At 42.5% G+C, this 15,115-nt stretch overlaps 2 protein-coding genes across 2 annotated transcripts; both read right to left on the bottom strand.

Annotated features, from left to right (window-relative positions):
- Nucleotides 1-2,588: 2,588 nt before the first annotated feature.
- On the bottom strand, nt 2,589-4,162 carry LOC311025984 (olfactory receptor 8G17-like). The gene has a single exon (XM_084029236.1). It carries the CDS (start codon nt 4,154-4,156, stop codon nt 3,212-3,214), a length of 945 nt encoding a protein of 314 aa, XP_083885362.1. The 5' UTR covers nt 4,157-4,162; the 3' UTR covers nt 2,589-3,211.
- A 7,757-nt stretch (nt 4,163-11,919) lies between these two features.
- Nucleotides 11,920-12,962, bottom strand: LOC311025593 (olfactory receptor 8G17-like). The gene has a single exon (XM_084028564.1). It carries the CDS (start codon nt 12,954-12,956, stop codon nt 12,012-12,014), a length of 945 nt encoding a protein of 314 aa, XP_083884690.1. The 5' UTR covers nt 12,957-12,962; the 3' UTR covers nt 11,920-12,011.
- Nucleotides 12,963-15,115: the final 2,153 nt, after the last annotated feature.

Genomic DNA, 15,115 nt, shown 5'->3' with positions numbered 1-15,115 from the left:
GCAGCACTTTTATCTAGTGCACCTGGCATTCTGTAAACAATGACTCAGCATCATCCATGTGAAAAAACACATGACAAAAAAAAGCAGCTCTCAAAACAATAATAAAAGCTTCTCTAAATATCCAGAGATTTATATATATTAAAATATATATACATTTATATAAAAAGACATTGTTATACTATGTGATATGAAACCTTGAGATAATACAAACTTAAATTATGATACTAAACTATGATACCAACTAGGGATGCAAACAATTAATCGATTATCGATTAATTGTCGATAAGAAATGACTCGATTAAAATAAATTAATTTGCGTTTTAAACCCTTTCCCCGCCAGTCCACGTGAGGGCGCGCTTGACGTTAGAAGTACTCGCCCGTCACTCGCTTTCCTGCTGAATTCTACTCGCTGGCAAAAGAAATTCACTGCCGCCGACGGCGACTTCAAGCGGCAACTCTCTTTGGAACTCTCTGTTGACGTCAACTGTCAATCAAGTCAAGAAAATTATTTTCTCTCCTTACCCGCCCACATCGCATCGCCTGTCCTGACCACATTCCGTTAGAACACGTTCACATCCATTGACAGTTGTCGCTCAGAGATGGGCAAGTGGCGACATATGTGAACGGGGCTTTAGTCAAAACCAAAACACCTAGGACGGCTGAGGAATAGTCACCCACTTATATTAATAATAATAATAATAATAATAATAATAATAATAATAATAATAATAGTCATACTAAACTAATAGTTTAAAGGCTCAGCACTGTGTTTTAGTCATTTTTGTTTTCATCTTTTCTTGAATGCTTAAACTCCTCAACCTGATTTAGTATGTCAACATTTTGATCAGAACCAGCAGTTTGTAAGAAATTGGTCAGGAAACGATACGTCATATTTTGGTTCTCAAAATTCCCCAAATTGATGCATTAAAATGAAATTATTCAAAATATGATTTGCATTTTTCTTTATATCATAAGGAAGATAGCATTTGATGTTACGTATACAGTAGATGGAACCTATTCAGAGGGAAATTCAGCTTCTCAGAAGAATTGCCGCTTATCAATCAATCTATCATCGATCGATAGGATGAAACAACTATCGATTAATGAATTACGCGATAATTTGCATCCCTAATACCAACCCTAACCCTAAAAAAAAGTATTCGCTCACCTACCTTGTCTCACATATGAACTTGAGTGACATCCCATCCTTAATCCATGGGGTTTAATATGACGTCGGTCCACCCTTTGCAGTTGTAACAGCTTCAACTCTTCTGGGAAGGCTTTCCACAAGGTATAGGAGTGTGTTTATGGGACTTTTTGACCGTTCTTCCAGAAGCGTATTTGTGAGGTCACACACTGATGTTGGACGGGAAGGCCTGGCTCTCAGTCTCCGCTCTAATTCATCCCAAAGGTGTTCTATTAGGTTGAGGTCAGGACTCTGTGCAGGCCGGTCAAGTTCATCCACACCAAACTCATTCATGTCTTTATGGACCTTGCTTTGTGCACTGGTGCACAGTCATGTGGAACAGGAAGGGGCCATCCCCAAACTGTCCCACAAAGTTGGGAGCCTGGAATTGTCCAACATCACTTGGTATGCTGAAGCATTCAGAGTTCCTTTCACTGGAACTAAGGGGCCAAGCCCAGCTCCTGAAAAACACCCCCACACCATAATCCCCCCTCCACCAAACTTTACACGTGGCACAATGCAGTCAGACAAGTACAGTTCTCCTGGCAACCGCCAAACCCAGACATTCCATCAGATTGCCAGATTGAGAAGCGTGATTCGTCCCTCCAGAGAAGGCGTCTCCACTGCTCTAGAGTCCAGTAGTGGCATGCTTTACACCATGGCATCCGACGCTTTGCATTGCACTTGCTGATGTATAGCTTGGCTGCAGCTGATTGCCATGGAAACACATTCCATGAAGCTCTCTACACTGTTCTTGAGCTAATCTGAAGGCCACATGAAGTTTGCTGGTCTGTAGCGATTGACTCTGCAGAAAGTTGGCAACCTCTGCACACTATGCGCCTCAGCATCCGCTGACCCCGCTCCGTAATTTTATGTGGCCTACCACTTCTAGGCTGAGTTGCTGTCGTTCCCAATCAGTTCCACTTACATATAATCCCACTGACAGTTGACTTTGGAATATTTAGGAGCGAGGAAATTTCACGACTGGACTTGTTGCACAGCATCCTATCACAGTACCACGCTGGAATTCACTGAGCTCCTGAGAGCGACCCATTCTTTCAGACGTTTGTAGAAAACAGTCTGCATGCCTAGGTGCTTGCTTTTATACACCTGTAGCCATGGAAGTGATTGAAACACCTGATTTCAATTATTTGGTTGGGTGAGTGAATACTTTTGGCAAAATAGAGAGAGAGAGAGCGCAATATTATTTAGTAATTATAAATTGCTTCAATCGGGCAAATATTCATATTGAAATATTGGTAACAATATAAGTGTTTTTACAAAATGTCAATGAGGTGACAGTGTTAATCAGAATCAGCTTTAATTGCCAAGTAAGCGTGAACACATTTAAGGAATTTGACTCCGGCATTTTGTCGCTCTCAGTATACAAACACACACAGAAATAGCATCTTAAAACAAGGATAACAAAATGAATACAGAGATATACATAAACATTTGACTTCTATGTTCAGTATATGTTGAGTATAATATACAAGCACAGGACAATGAAATTGTAAACAATCTGACAATAGTGCAAAGGGTGCTGGAATAAATATGATATAATCATATACAATAGACAATTTGTCATTTATATGTAGTCAGAATATGATTTAATCTCCATAACATGGACACAGATACAAAAACTATCACCACTGGAACAATTAGAACAATTGAACATGAAATGTATTTGTTGATTGTAAAAATGTATCTTTTGTTTAAGCTTAACTGTGTAGTGGGGATGTTCATTTAAGAACTGTAAGTGCAGTTATGTTACATCGAAACAAAGAACAGTGAAATGAGTGTGAGAGGAGACATTCTGAACTGTCAGGAATCTATTAACAACATATTAAAGCTACGGGGTCTAGGTTTGAAAAAAGCATAGACCAGAGCTTTAATACTAATTTGTCCATTTCATGACTCAAAATGAGGAGGGGGAAGAAAACAAGACAATTGAGGGAAGCAAACATAGACAAGCACATTTCTTCTAAAGTATATATGTGGATTTAACTTATTTGTATTGACGTATTATGATGTTGATGAAACCTTTCTGAGGGGGAACAGTTGTGACAGAAATTTGCGGATCTCTTTGGACTGAACGCCATAAATAATGGGGTTGAGGCTGCCGGGGATGATATGAAACAGAATGCTGGCGAGTTTCCTGTAATTGGAGTACTGAGGAAAGCGATGCAGCAGGATAATGAGCATTCCACATAAGAACATTATCAGATATATGAAGAGATGAGTGCTGCAGGTCTTCAAAGCTTTACTGTTCAAAGACTTGTTGTTACTGGTGAGACAGACCACTGTGATCTTAGTGTAGGTGAGAACCATGCTGCCTATTGACGCTGTGAACAGGACGACGGTGAACGTGAGGCCATAGACATTATTAACAAACACACTCTCACAGGAGAGCTTAAACAGCGAGGCATTGTCACAGAACGGGTTTGTGATCAGAGTCCTGCAGCGGTTCAGTCGTATGGTCAGACCCAGCAGAACCCCAACCAAAACAAAGGCAACCCCCCAGGCAAAGAGCGTCAGCTTGATCACCATCTTGTTGGTCATTATAGCAGTGTAGCGTAGGGGATTACAGATGGCCACGTATCTGTCAAAGGCCATAATCATGAGCACCGTGTGGGAAGTGGTGCCAAACATGTGTGTGGTGAAAGCTTGGACCACACATTCATAGTAACTGATGAGGCGCTCGGACGGTGGTCTCAACATGTCTATCATTAAACGGGGCAACATGATAGAATTACCCAGGATGTCATTAAAGGGCAGGTTGCAGAAAAGCAGATACATCGGCTGGTGAAGGTTCTTGTCACTGAAAACCAGCACCACAATGCCAACATTCACTAACATGATAATCAGGTAGCAGGTGAAGAAAAAAAGAAAGAGAGGAAACATTGAAGCCTCAGCGATCTGTAGCCCCTCCAGCTGGAGGGTGAAGCTGTTGTAGGTGTAGTTTTCCATCAACCTGAAACAGAAAGAACCAAAATGTTGATTCTCACAGAAATCTTTCCAATACAACATATCAGATCCTACAAATGTAAACCGAGGAGAAGATCATTAAAACAAATCAGTTATCACCTTTAATGTATCTTGCAGCCACCAGATCCTAGGCAACTAACCTTCCATCCACCTCCCCCCTGTGATAGTGGAAGGACCCGAGGGGGGAGGGGCTTCATGGGTGCACAAACACAGCCCTGCGTGCTGATTGGACAGGATGATCCAGGGCCTGTACTACGAAGCGAGTTCAACATACCCAGGGTATCTTTCAGAGATCCAGCTTAAGTAACCCCAACAAAGGCAATCGGAGATAAGCGGTCACACGAAGCTGGTTATCAACTCGTTAACTCAACCCAGGGTTTACCTGTCCAGCTATGAGCGCGTGCACATGAAAGAGGCGGCGTTTGAAGCATTTGACCAATCACATACATGGATCAGTCTACGGCAGTGGAGCGGCGTATTTCACGTACGAGGAGCGAACCATAATCTTACAGAAATACGAAGAAGTTAAACATATAATACAGGCAAAAGGCAACAGTTTCATCTGCCAAATGCAGGAAGGACAGCTGGCAAAAACTCGCCGACTGTGTGAATGCGGAAGTCGTATTAATAGTATTAGTAGTAGTATAATATGACTGCCCCATCATAAGGACACTACTAGATCTGACTGATTAAATAATAACTTCGCTGATAGCTTAGTGGTATACTTACTGCCCCATGTGACGAGGCTCCTTGCAGCGGCCCCGGTTTGAATCCGCCCTGCGGCTGTCTTTTAAATCATGTCGTCGCTCTCTCTCGTCCCTTTAACTCTTACGATGTCCTTCCGCAATAAAAGGCCAAACATATAACTTTAAAAGGATGAATGTGTTGCTTGGATGTATTCTTATAGCGTGGTTTATGACAATATCAGCCTCATTCTTTCAGCTGTAATCCCGGCGGTGTAAAACGGACTTGGGAGCAAATCAAATAAATATAAAAACATAATTCAAAGTGGTAAGTAGGCTGTACGCTGACAAAGAAAAGTCTTTCCCTCTGATGAGAATCTGGATCTCTCATATAAAACATCGTCAGGGACAGAAAAAGGGTTTTGCCGGTCTCTGTACCAGGGGCGTTGCTAGACATAAAGCTCTACTGGGGCACAGGCCCCCTATTACTAAAATCACAAAAAACATCCTTGAATGCCCGCTGCGTGTATGAAATGTGCTATACAATGTGCTATATAAACTTACCTTGCTTAGCCAACTATTACTGCCACAGCCATACTGCTGCTGCTAAAACTGAAAGGTAAAAAACGTAGCAATATTCATCTCTAATTCATATTTATTTCAACATACATTATGAACATGCTCAACATGTTTTTGTTGATTTTGGAGTATCATTCCCACATCTGTGAATGAAGAACATCAGACTTTTGGGGTTGGGGAAAATCACTGTGACTGTAAATCTTACTTTAATGCTGAGCCATCACTTGGTTTACAAAGTACTATAAATGAAATTGTATTAAAATTAAAAGATAATGGGGTAAACCGTCAGCTATCTAACTCCTATGAAACAACACAAAGAGTGATCTGTGATTCAGAGCAGCAGGAATGAGGACTGATGGTGATTATTGAGTGGTAATGGAAATGTGTAACACGTCGTTGTTTGAGTTACTTACTGGAACGACCGCAACACTGTCAGAAACTACGCGCACTGTGCCGCTTCACGCCGGCTACTGCGGGCATCGGGGCGGGCATCGGCATCGGCTGAGCGGGGCAGGTGGGAGAGAGAAGTGGATCATACCGTGACGTGATGGGGGGGTCTGTTGTATTTTTAAAGTAAACCATATCCTGTCTATGGTTTTTTGACCATGTTTAAGCTTGTCAAACACGGACTTGCGTTTAAAAAACAACATGACTGATGTTATTTTTTTTGCATTTAGCTATGCGTGTGCGCCGCGGTGCCCCGGCTAACACTGCCGTGCACGGACGTAATGTGTGCGCCGGACCCGGACCACAAGGTGCGCGCCTCAGCTTGTATTTTGGGTTAAACTGCGTTGGTTTGAGATTGTGGATGAGAAAGAAAATCCATTATTTTACCGTTATTATCAATATAAATGAATCCACTGCCAAATATAGCAGCTCGTTAAAACTCGAACGTGAGATTTTACTGGGGCACGGTAGATCAATACCGGGGCACGTGCCCCAGTAAAAGAGGTCTAGCGACGCCGATGCTCTGTACACTCTATAGTTCTCCTACGAGACCCTCTCACGATCCACCGAGCTTCTTTTTTTTTATATCGCGCACCAAGACAGCTGATTGGTCAGTAGGCGGTGTGTTTCTCCACGTTGATCTCTTATCAGGAACATAACCTGCTCCACAGCGTAAGTTACCATGGCGATCTACCACGGTAAGAAGTGAACCAGCGTCGTAGGACGGAAAACCCAGAGTTAACGCTTAAGTTAGCTTGCTAAGCACAAATCCTGCTTCGTAGTACAGGCCCCCGGGCTCTGTTGATTTTTTGCAAAACAAACAACAGGCTCTACGAGGCACGCTTTTTTTTCTAAAACCGGATGATTGATGTTGTTCTATCGGAGCATAGTGTCGGCTTCAGTGAATATGATAAAAAAAAATGGTGCCGACTGGGACTTTAAGGAACAACATGATCTGGGTCAAACATAATGATTTCTTACAACTGATGAAGACAGAAATGGTTAGAAAGCAGGACACAGGAAGAAAAGACACTTGATTCAAAGTCTAACTAAACTTCCCCCAGTTGTCAACAAGTAGGGATGTCAACAATCTTGATTAACCAGGTTATGCATGTCAGTCAATCGGTTAATTTAAATCTATATGCCAAATCAAGCGTAGCGTTAGTTCTGGCAGGCCACGACGTCAAGCTCTAAATCAGCAGCAACAGCGTAGCTGTCAAAACCGAGGAGATCAGCTGACGGCTCAGCTGACTCCCCGTACCCGCTTCCTATTGGGAAATTGCATTCAGAGCGCGCTATTTAAACCGCTCTAGCCTGACCTCCCTCATTGCTTCCTCTGCCGGCTTTTTCAACCCACCTCCACCCCAGCTCCTCCTGTCATCTGTTATGTACCTTACCATTGTTCTTGTTGGTCTGCTCTGTCTGGGGTTTTTCTTGCTGCTACGCTCCCTGCTTATGCCGTTCATGATGGCTCATGAAGGGCAGGAAGGTGCTCTTCCTGCCTCAGGCTTTCCACGCAAGCGCGTGGAAGAGCAGGGAGTCCCAGAACAGTACCATACCGCCAAATGAAACTTGTGCAAATAAATAAAGATTATTTTTGACAAAGTGGTCCTGACTGAACCAAGTAAAGCTATTTAGACAGGACGCACCGCGCCACAGAGCTTGGCGCCAAGCCAGTGAAGTGTTTGAATGTGTTCGTCCAGCAACAACTTAAAGAGCAGCTTGAAAGCAGACAAATTCAGAATCGACCAAAGCGGCTGTTCAAAAGATGTCACATAGCGAGCTGAAGGTCATGTACCGAATGCAGTTCAATGCAAATACAGGTCTTACCTGAGACAGTCCTCCCCCTAAGAGGCCACCAAGCCAAAGGGATTATTCAGTGGGCTGAGGTTTCCTCGAGATTCATGACTGTTTTTATCTGGCAAAAAGCGAACTAATTATTAAAGGTTTGCACTGAAAGTGATGTCAGGCTTTTGGCCACAGAAATATATATACATTCATTTGGTTTGGATTAAAGGTCAGAAACACACAACATTATGTTGTCAAATGATGCTGCTTCAGTGTGTCTGAAAAACAAGGCCTCTGACTAGAATATGACCTCACTGTTTCACTGGTGTTTACTATTGTTACGGGGGCACTTTGCTAATTAGCACCACAAGCAGGAGGAAGTCTGCAGGGAAGTCTGCATGGAAGCTCCAGCGAACCCCGACCTCCCATAACAACAACAATTGAACTCCATCAAAAGTTTCTCTGTTCAGGCTCAACAATGAACTCATCGGTTTCCTCATCACGGCGCTGATCGCCCCGCGGGGCGTTTGAGAGATCAATCAAACCACCTACATGTATTGTAAACTGTAGTTTAATGACTTAAACAATCATGGAATGATATAAAAGTTTGAATTGTATTTGTTTGAGGCTTTTCCCTATACCCTTAATATTTTACATTTTGTCCAGCTATGGAAAACATTTGTCCCTTTGTGACAGATCAACTGAGTCTCATACTTGTATGCTGTGTGTTTTTGTACCATATTTAATTTATTATCCAGCATTTGTACCACAGGGCAGCCAGGGAAGTTGAGAGTGTAAAAGGGTTTAGAACATTATGTTGGACGTCTCGTCACTTGTAGCAGAATTTTTTTGTTGATACCATTTGTTCCACACATTTCGTGCTAAATCTGACAGTTTTCTAGCAAAATCTCACATTAATACACCAAGACCTTGAGGGACACCATAGAAAAAAACCCATGCTGTGATTTGGTATGAAGTTGCATTTTTAGCGTCTGTTCTGGAAACTCCAGAACCCTCTTCTGATCAGTGTACAGAGGGAAGGATCCTAATTGTGGTTGTAAAGTTGCAGGACCCTGATATGTATTAATGTTCAAATTTGCTCTAAACTGCATGGGATTAGCATAAATCAGGCATGTCTATAACATGGAGACTTGTGGGTATCCATAGAACCCTGTTCATTCACATATCTGGAGGTCAAGGCTCCACTTTGAAAATGGCTGTACCAGTTTGTCCCTCACTTACATGAACTTCCCAACCCCTTCCCAACATAAAGTTACAGCTTCTTAAAAAGAACATTTTGCTAAAGAAAACGACCTCCCATCGCTGTTTCCTGAGCAGCTGTAGCTCGTCTCCCTCCCATCGATGTCTGGTTTAAGTTTGGTCCCAAGAAGTGACCCTAGTCTGAACCATCAACCATCCAGCCCAGCAACCCCCCTCGGTCACAGTGGACAGTGATGGTTTCAACAACACCTTTGAATAGTTATAGTATTAGTAATAGTTATAGTAGTAGTAATAGCTATAGTAGTTATAGTCACTGTTTATACAATATAAACAAACAAAGACATAAGTGAGAGATGATTGATGAATAGAAATGGAAGGGCTGTACAGGAATGTGCAAGATTAAAAAAAAAATGTTTTAATAGTGACATTTTCTTTTAAGGTTTAAACAGGAAACATGATTATTATTTGTTAATATGAAGTTTTCCTGACATGTCCGGTTACTGTAATCCTACATGTTGTTATGATTATTAATATTATTGAGCTGAAAATAGCGTCCGGGAGGCCACGGAGCTCCCGGGTGTCTCACTGACCAGCCGGTTAATAGAATTAAAAGCTGCAGTGAGGCATTCAGGGACCGACGGACAGGGAGATACTACAAAACGACAGTTAGGTTGAGAAAAATATGATTGTGTTTACGATAAATATGTGGAGTTATGTTTGGGCAACAAAATCACTTTGTTATGTTTAGGCAACAAAACTACATCATTCGGGTTATGCCTATAACATTTCACTGGAACTAAGGGGCCAAGCCCAGCTCCTGAAAAACACCCCCACACCATAATCCCCCCTCCACCAAACTTTACACGTGGCACAATGCAGTCAGACAAGTACCGTTCTCCTGGCAACCGCCAAACCCAGACATTCCATCAGATTGCCAGATTGAGAAGCGTGATTCGTCCCTCCAGAGAAGGCGTCTCCACTGCTCTAGAGTCCAGTGGCGGCATGCTTTACACCATTGCATCCGACGCTTTGCATTGCACTTGCTGATGTATGGCTTGGATGCAGCTGCTCGGCCATGGAAACACATTCCATGAAGCTCTCTACACTGTTCTTGAGCTAATCTGAAGGCCACATGAAGTTTGGAGGTCTGTAGCGATTGACTGCAGAAAGTTGGCAACCTCTGCACACTATACACCTCAGCATCCGCTGACCCCGCTCCGTCATTTTACGTGGCCTACCACTTCTAGGCTGAGTTGCTGTCGTTCCCAATCAGTTCCACTTACATATAATCCCACTGACAGTTGACTTCGGAATATTTAGGAGCGAGGAAATTTCACGACTGGACTTGTTGCACAGCATCCTATCACAGTACCACGCTGGAATTCACTGAGCTCCTGAGAGCTACCCATTCTTTCAGACGTTTGAGTGAATACTTTTGGCAAAATAGTAGGGGTGTGACAATACACTCCGCTCACGAGACGAGACGAGACACGATATTGGGTTTACGAGAACGAGACGAGACGAGATTTTAAGAAAACTACAATGACAAAATATATGACTGGACTAACAGACTTTAATTTAACAGAGTTGCACATGCATTTTGAAATATTTTATTATAACTCTTTACATGCATGATGTAAGCATGATCTTTTAATAAACTTCTTCTTTCACACATTTAAACTGAAACTAAAATGTATAAAAGTTAAAATAAAATAAATAAAATAAAATATTTATTTTTCCCAAGTGTAAATATGTGCAAAACCCAATCAAAGTTCTACTTTGTCAATACAGAGTGCAAATAGTGCAAATGGAGCCTGACCAAGTATGTCATGAACAACATGCTGCAACTACAGCATCTTCAGCATCTCTGACATCACAGCTGTCAAGTGTATCAATGCTTCGGGAGTTTTGTCTTAACTCTGGGCTGGTGATGCTGCTATGGCAGCTTGCTGCTCAAGGTAACGAGCCAGCATATCCAACGTGCCCGTCATTAACTTGTGTGATGGTAATTGTAGCCGTTTCTGCTTGGACATTTTCACCGCGGTAGCCGCTGAACTACGATGAAAAAAAGCAGTCACACGTCTCACCCGCCCGAGTAAACGAGCGACGCGGGGAACACCGAGGTCAGCTTGGGTTGCAAGATTTATAGTGTGCGCAACAGATCCCGCGTCGCACGGCCACGTCTATATTACGTGCATTGTCGGTAACAATAAGCGATGCCGTGGTTGGGTTTTTTAAGCTCCCAGTCAGTAACAGCGGTCTGTAAAACCTCAGCTATGTATAGCTCACAAATCTCGCGAGACGGATTTTTAACGCGACGAGAAATATCGTTGATCTCGTGGGATCTCGTCACACCCCTACAAAATAGAGAGAGAGAGAGCGCAATATTATTTAGTAATTATAAATTGCTTCAATCGGGCAAATATTCATATTGAAATATTGGTAACAATATAAGTGTTTTTACAAAATGTCAATGAGGTGACAGTGTTAATCAGAATCAGCTTTAATTGCCAAGTAAGTGTGAACACATTTAAGGAATTTGACTCCGGCATTTTGTCGCTCTCAGTATACAAACACACACAGAAATAGCATCTTAAAACAAGGAAAACAAAATGAATACAGAGATATACATAAACATTTGACTTCTATGTTCAGTATATGTTGAGTATAATATACAAGCACAGGACAATGAAATTGTAAACAATCTGACAATAGTGCAAAGGGTGCTGGAATAAATATGATAATAATCATATACAAAAGACAATTTGTCATTCATATGTAGTCAGAATATGATTTCATAAAAATTTATCTTTTGTTTAAGCTTAACTGTGTAGTGGGGATGTTCATTTAAGAACTGTAAGTTATGTTACATCGAAACAAAGAACAGTGAAATGAGTGTGAGAGGAGACATTCTGAACCGTCAGGAATCTATTAACAACATATTAAAGCTACGGGGTCTAGGTTTGAAAAAAGCATAGACCAGAGCTTTAATACTAATTTGTCCATTTCATGACTCAAAATGAGGAGGGGGAAGAAAACAAGACAATTGAGGGAAGCAAACACAGACAAGCACATTTCTTCTAAAGTATATATGTGGATTTAACTTATTTGAATTGACATTATGATGTTGATGAAACCTTTCTGAGGGGGAACAGTTGTGACAGAAATTTGCGGATCTCTTTGGACTGAACGCCATAAATAATGGGGTTGAGGCTGCCGGGGATGATATGAAACAGAATGCTGGCGAGTTTCCTGTAATTGGAGTACTGAGGAAAGCGATGCAGCAGGATAATGAGCATTCCACATAAGGACATTATCAGATATATGAAGAGATGAGTGCTGCAGGTCTTCAAAGCTTTACTGTTCAAAGACTTGTTGTTACTGGTGAGACAGACCACTGTGATCTTAGTGTAGGTGAGAACCATGCTGCCTATTGACGCTGTGAACAGGACGACGGTGAACGTGAGGCCATAGACATTATTAACAAACACACTCTCACAGGAGAGCTTAAACAGCGAGGCATTGTCACAGAACGGGCTTGTGATCAGAGTCCTGCAGCGGTTCAGTCGTATGGTCAGACCCAGCAGAACCCCAACCAAAACAAAGGCAACCCCCCAGGCAAAGAGCGTCAGCTTGATCACCATCTTGTTGGTCATTATAGCAGTGTAGCGTAGGGGATTACAGATGGCCATGTATCTGTCAAAGGCCATAATCATGAGCACCGTGTGGGAAGTGGTGCCAAACATGTGTGTGGTGAAAGCTTGGACCACACATTCATAGTAACTGATGAGGCGCTCGGACGGTGGTCTCAACATGTCTATCATTAAACGGGGCAGCATGATAGAATTACCCAGGATGTCATTAAAGGGCAGGTTGCAGAAAAGCAGATACATCGGCTGGTGAAGGTTCTTGTCACTGAAAACCAGCACCACAATGCCAACATTCACTAACATGATAATCAGGTAGCAGGTGAAGAAAAAAAGAAAGAGAGGAAACATTGAAGCCTCAGCGATCTGTAGCCCCTCCAGCTGGAGGGTGAAGCTGTTGTAGGTGTAGTTTTCCATCAACCTGAAACAGAAAGAACCAAAATGTTGATTCTCACAGAAATCTTTCCAATACAACATATCAGATCCTACAAATGTAAACCCAGGAGAAGATCATTAAAACAAATCAGTTATCACCTTTAATGTATCTTGCAGCCACCAGATCCTAGGCAACTAACCTTCCATCCACCTCCCCCCTGTGATAGTGGAAGGACCCGAGGGGGGAGGGGCTTCATGGGTGCACAAACACAGCCCTGCGTGCTGATTGGACAGGATGATCCAGGGCCTGTACTACGAAGCGAGTTCAACATACCCAGGGTATCTTTCAGAGATCCAGCTTAAGTAACCCCAACAAAGGCAATCGGAGATAAGCGGTCACACGAAGCTGGTTATCAACTCGTTAACTCAACCCAGGGTTTACCTGTCCAGCTATGAGCGCGTGCACATGAAAGAGGCGGCGTTTGAAGCATTTGACCAATCACATACATGGATCAGTCTACGGCAGTGGAGCGGCGTATTTCACGTACGAGGAGCGAACCATAATCTTACAGAAATACGAAGAAGTTGAACATATAATACAGGCAAAAGGCAACAGTTTCATCTGCCAAATGCAGGAAGGACAGCTGGCAAAAACTCGCCGACTGTGTGAATGCGGAAGTCGTATTAATAGTATTAGTAGTAGTATAATATGACTGCCCCATCATAAGGACACTACTAGATCTGACTGATTAAATAATAACTTCGCTGATAGCTTAGTGGTATACTTACTGCCCCATGTGACGAGGCTCCTTGCAGCGGCCCCGGTTTGAATCCGCCCTGCGGCTGTCTTTTAAATCATGTCGTCGCTCTCTCTCGTCCCTTTAACTCTTACGATGTCCTTCCGCAATAAAAGGCCAAACATATAACTTTAAAAGGATGAATGTGTTGCTTGGATGTATTCTTATAGCGTGGTTTATGACAATATCAGCCTCATTCTTTCAGCTGTAATCCCGGCGGTGTAAAACGGACTTGGGAGCAAATCAAATAAATATAAAAACATAATTCAAAGTGGTAAGTAGGCTGTACGCTGACAAAGAAAAGTCTTTCCCTCTGATGAGAATCTGTATCTCTCATATAAAACATCGTCAGGGACAGAAAAAGGGTTTTGCCGGTCTCTGTACACTCTATAGTTCTCCTACGAGACCCTCTCACGATCCACCGAGCTTCTTTTTTTTTATATCGCGCACCAAGACAGCTGATTGGTCAGTAGGCGGTGTGTTTCTCCACGTTGATCTCTTATCAGGAACATAACCTGCTCCACAGCGTAAGTTACCATGGCGATCTACCACGGTAAGAAGTGAACCAGCGTCGTAGGACGGAAAACCCAGAGTTAACGCTTAAGTTACCTTGCTAAGAACAAATCCTGCTTCGTAGTACAGGCCCCCGGGCTCTGTTGATTTTTTGCAAAACAAACAACAGGCTCTACGAGGCACGCTTTTTTTTTCTAAAACCGGATGATTGATGTTGTTCTATCGGAGCATAGTGTCGGCTTCAGTGAATATGATAAAAAAAAATGGTGCCGACTGGGACTTTAAGGAACAACATGATCTGGGTCAAACATAATGATTTCTTACAACTGATGAAGACAGAAATGGTTAGAAAGCAGGACACAGGAAGAAAAGACACTTGATTCAAAGTCTAACTAAACTTCCCCCAGTTGTCAACAAGTAGGGATGTCAACAATCTTGATTAACCAGGTTATGCATGTCAGTCAATCGGTTAATTTAAATCTATATGCCAACCAAGTAAAGCTATTTAGACAGGACGCACCGCGCCACAGAGCTTGGCGCCAAGCCAGTGAAGTGTTTGAATGTGTTCGTCCAGCAACAACTTAAAGAGCAGCTTGAAAGCAGACAAATTCAGAATCGACCAAAGCAGCTGTTCAAAAGATGTCACATAGCGAGCTGAAGGTCATGTACCGAATGCAGTTCAATGCAAATACAGGTCTTACCTGAGACAGAGTCCTCCCCCTAAGACGCCACCAAGCCAAAGGGATTATTCAGTGGGCTGAGGTTTCCTCAAGGTTCATGACTGTTTTTATCTGGCAAAAAAGCGAACTAATTATTAAAGGTTTGCACTGAAAGTGATGTCAGGCTTTTGGCCACAGAAATATATATACATTCATTTGGTTTGGATTAAAG

Source organism: Eutrigla gurnardus (genome assembly GCF_963514095.1).
Source record: "Eutrigla gurnardus genome assembly, chromosome: 15".
NCBI classification, from domain to species: domain Eukaryota; kingdom Metazoa; phylum Chordata; class Actinopteri; order Perciformes; family Triglidae; genus Eutrigla; species Eutrigla gurnardus.
The sequence above is the reverse complement of the archived record's forward strand: the minus strand, read 5'-3'. Positions and strand labels throughout refer to the sequence as shown.

Excerpts from the sequence above, each read along its gene's own strand:
- LOC311025984 (XM_084029236.1), bottom strand. The coding sequence starts at position 4,156 with ATGGAAAACTACACCTACAACAGCTTCACCCTCCAGCTGGAGGGGCTA.
- LOC311025593 (XM_084028564.1), bottom strand. The coding sequence starts at position 12,956 with ATGGAAAACTACACCTACAACAGCTTCACCCTCCAGCTGGAGGGGCTA.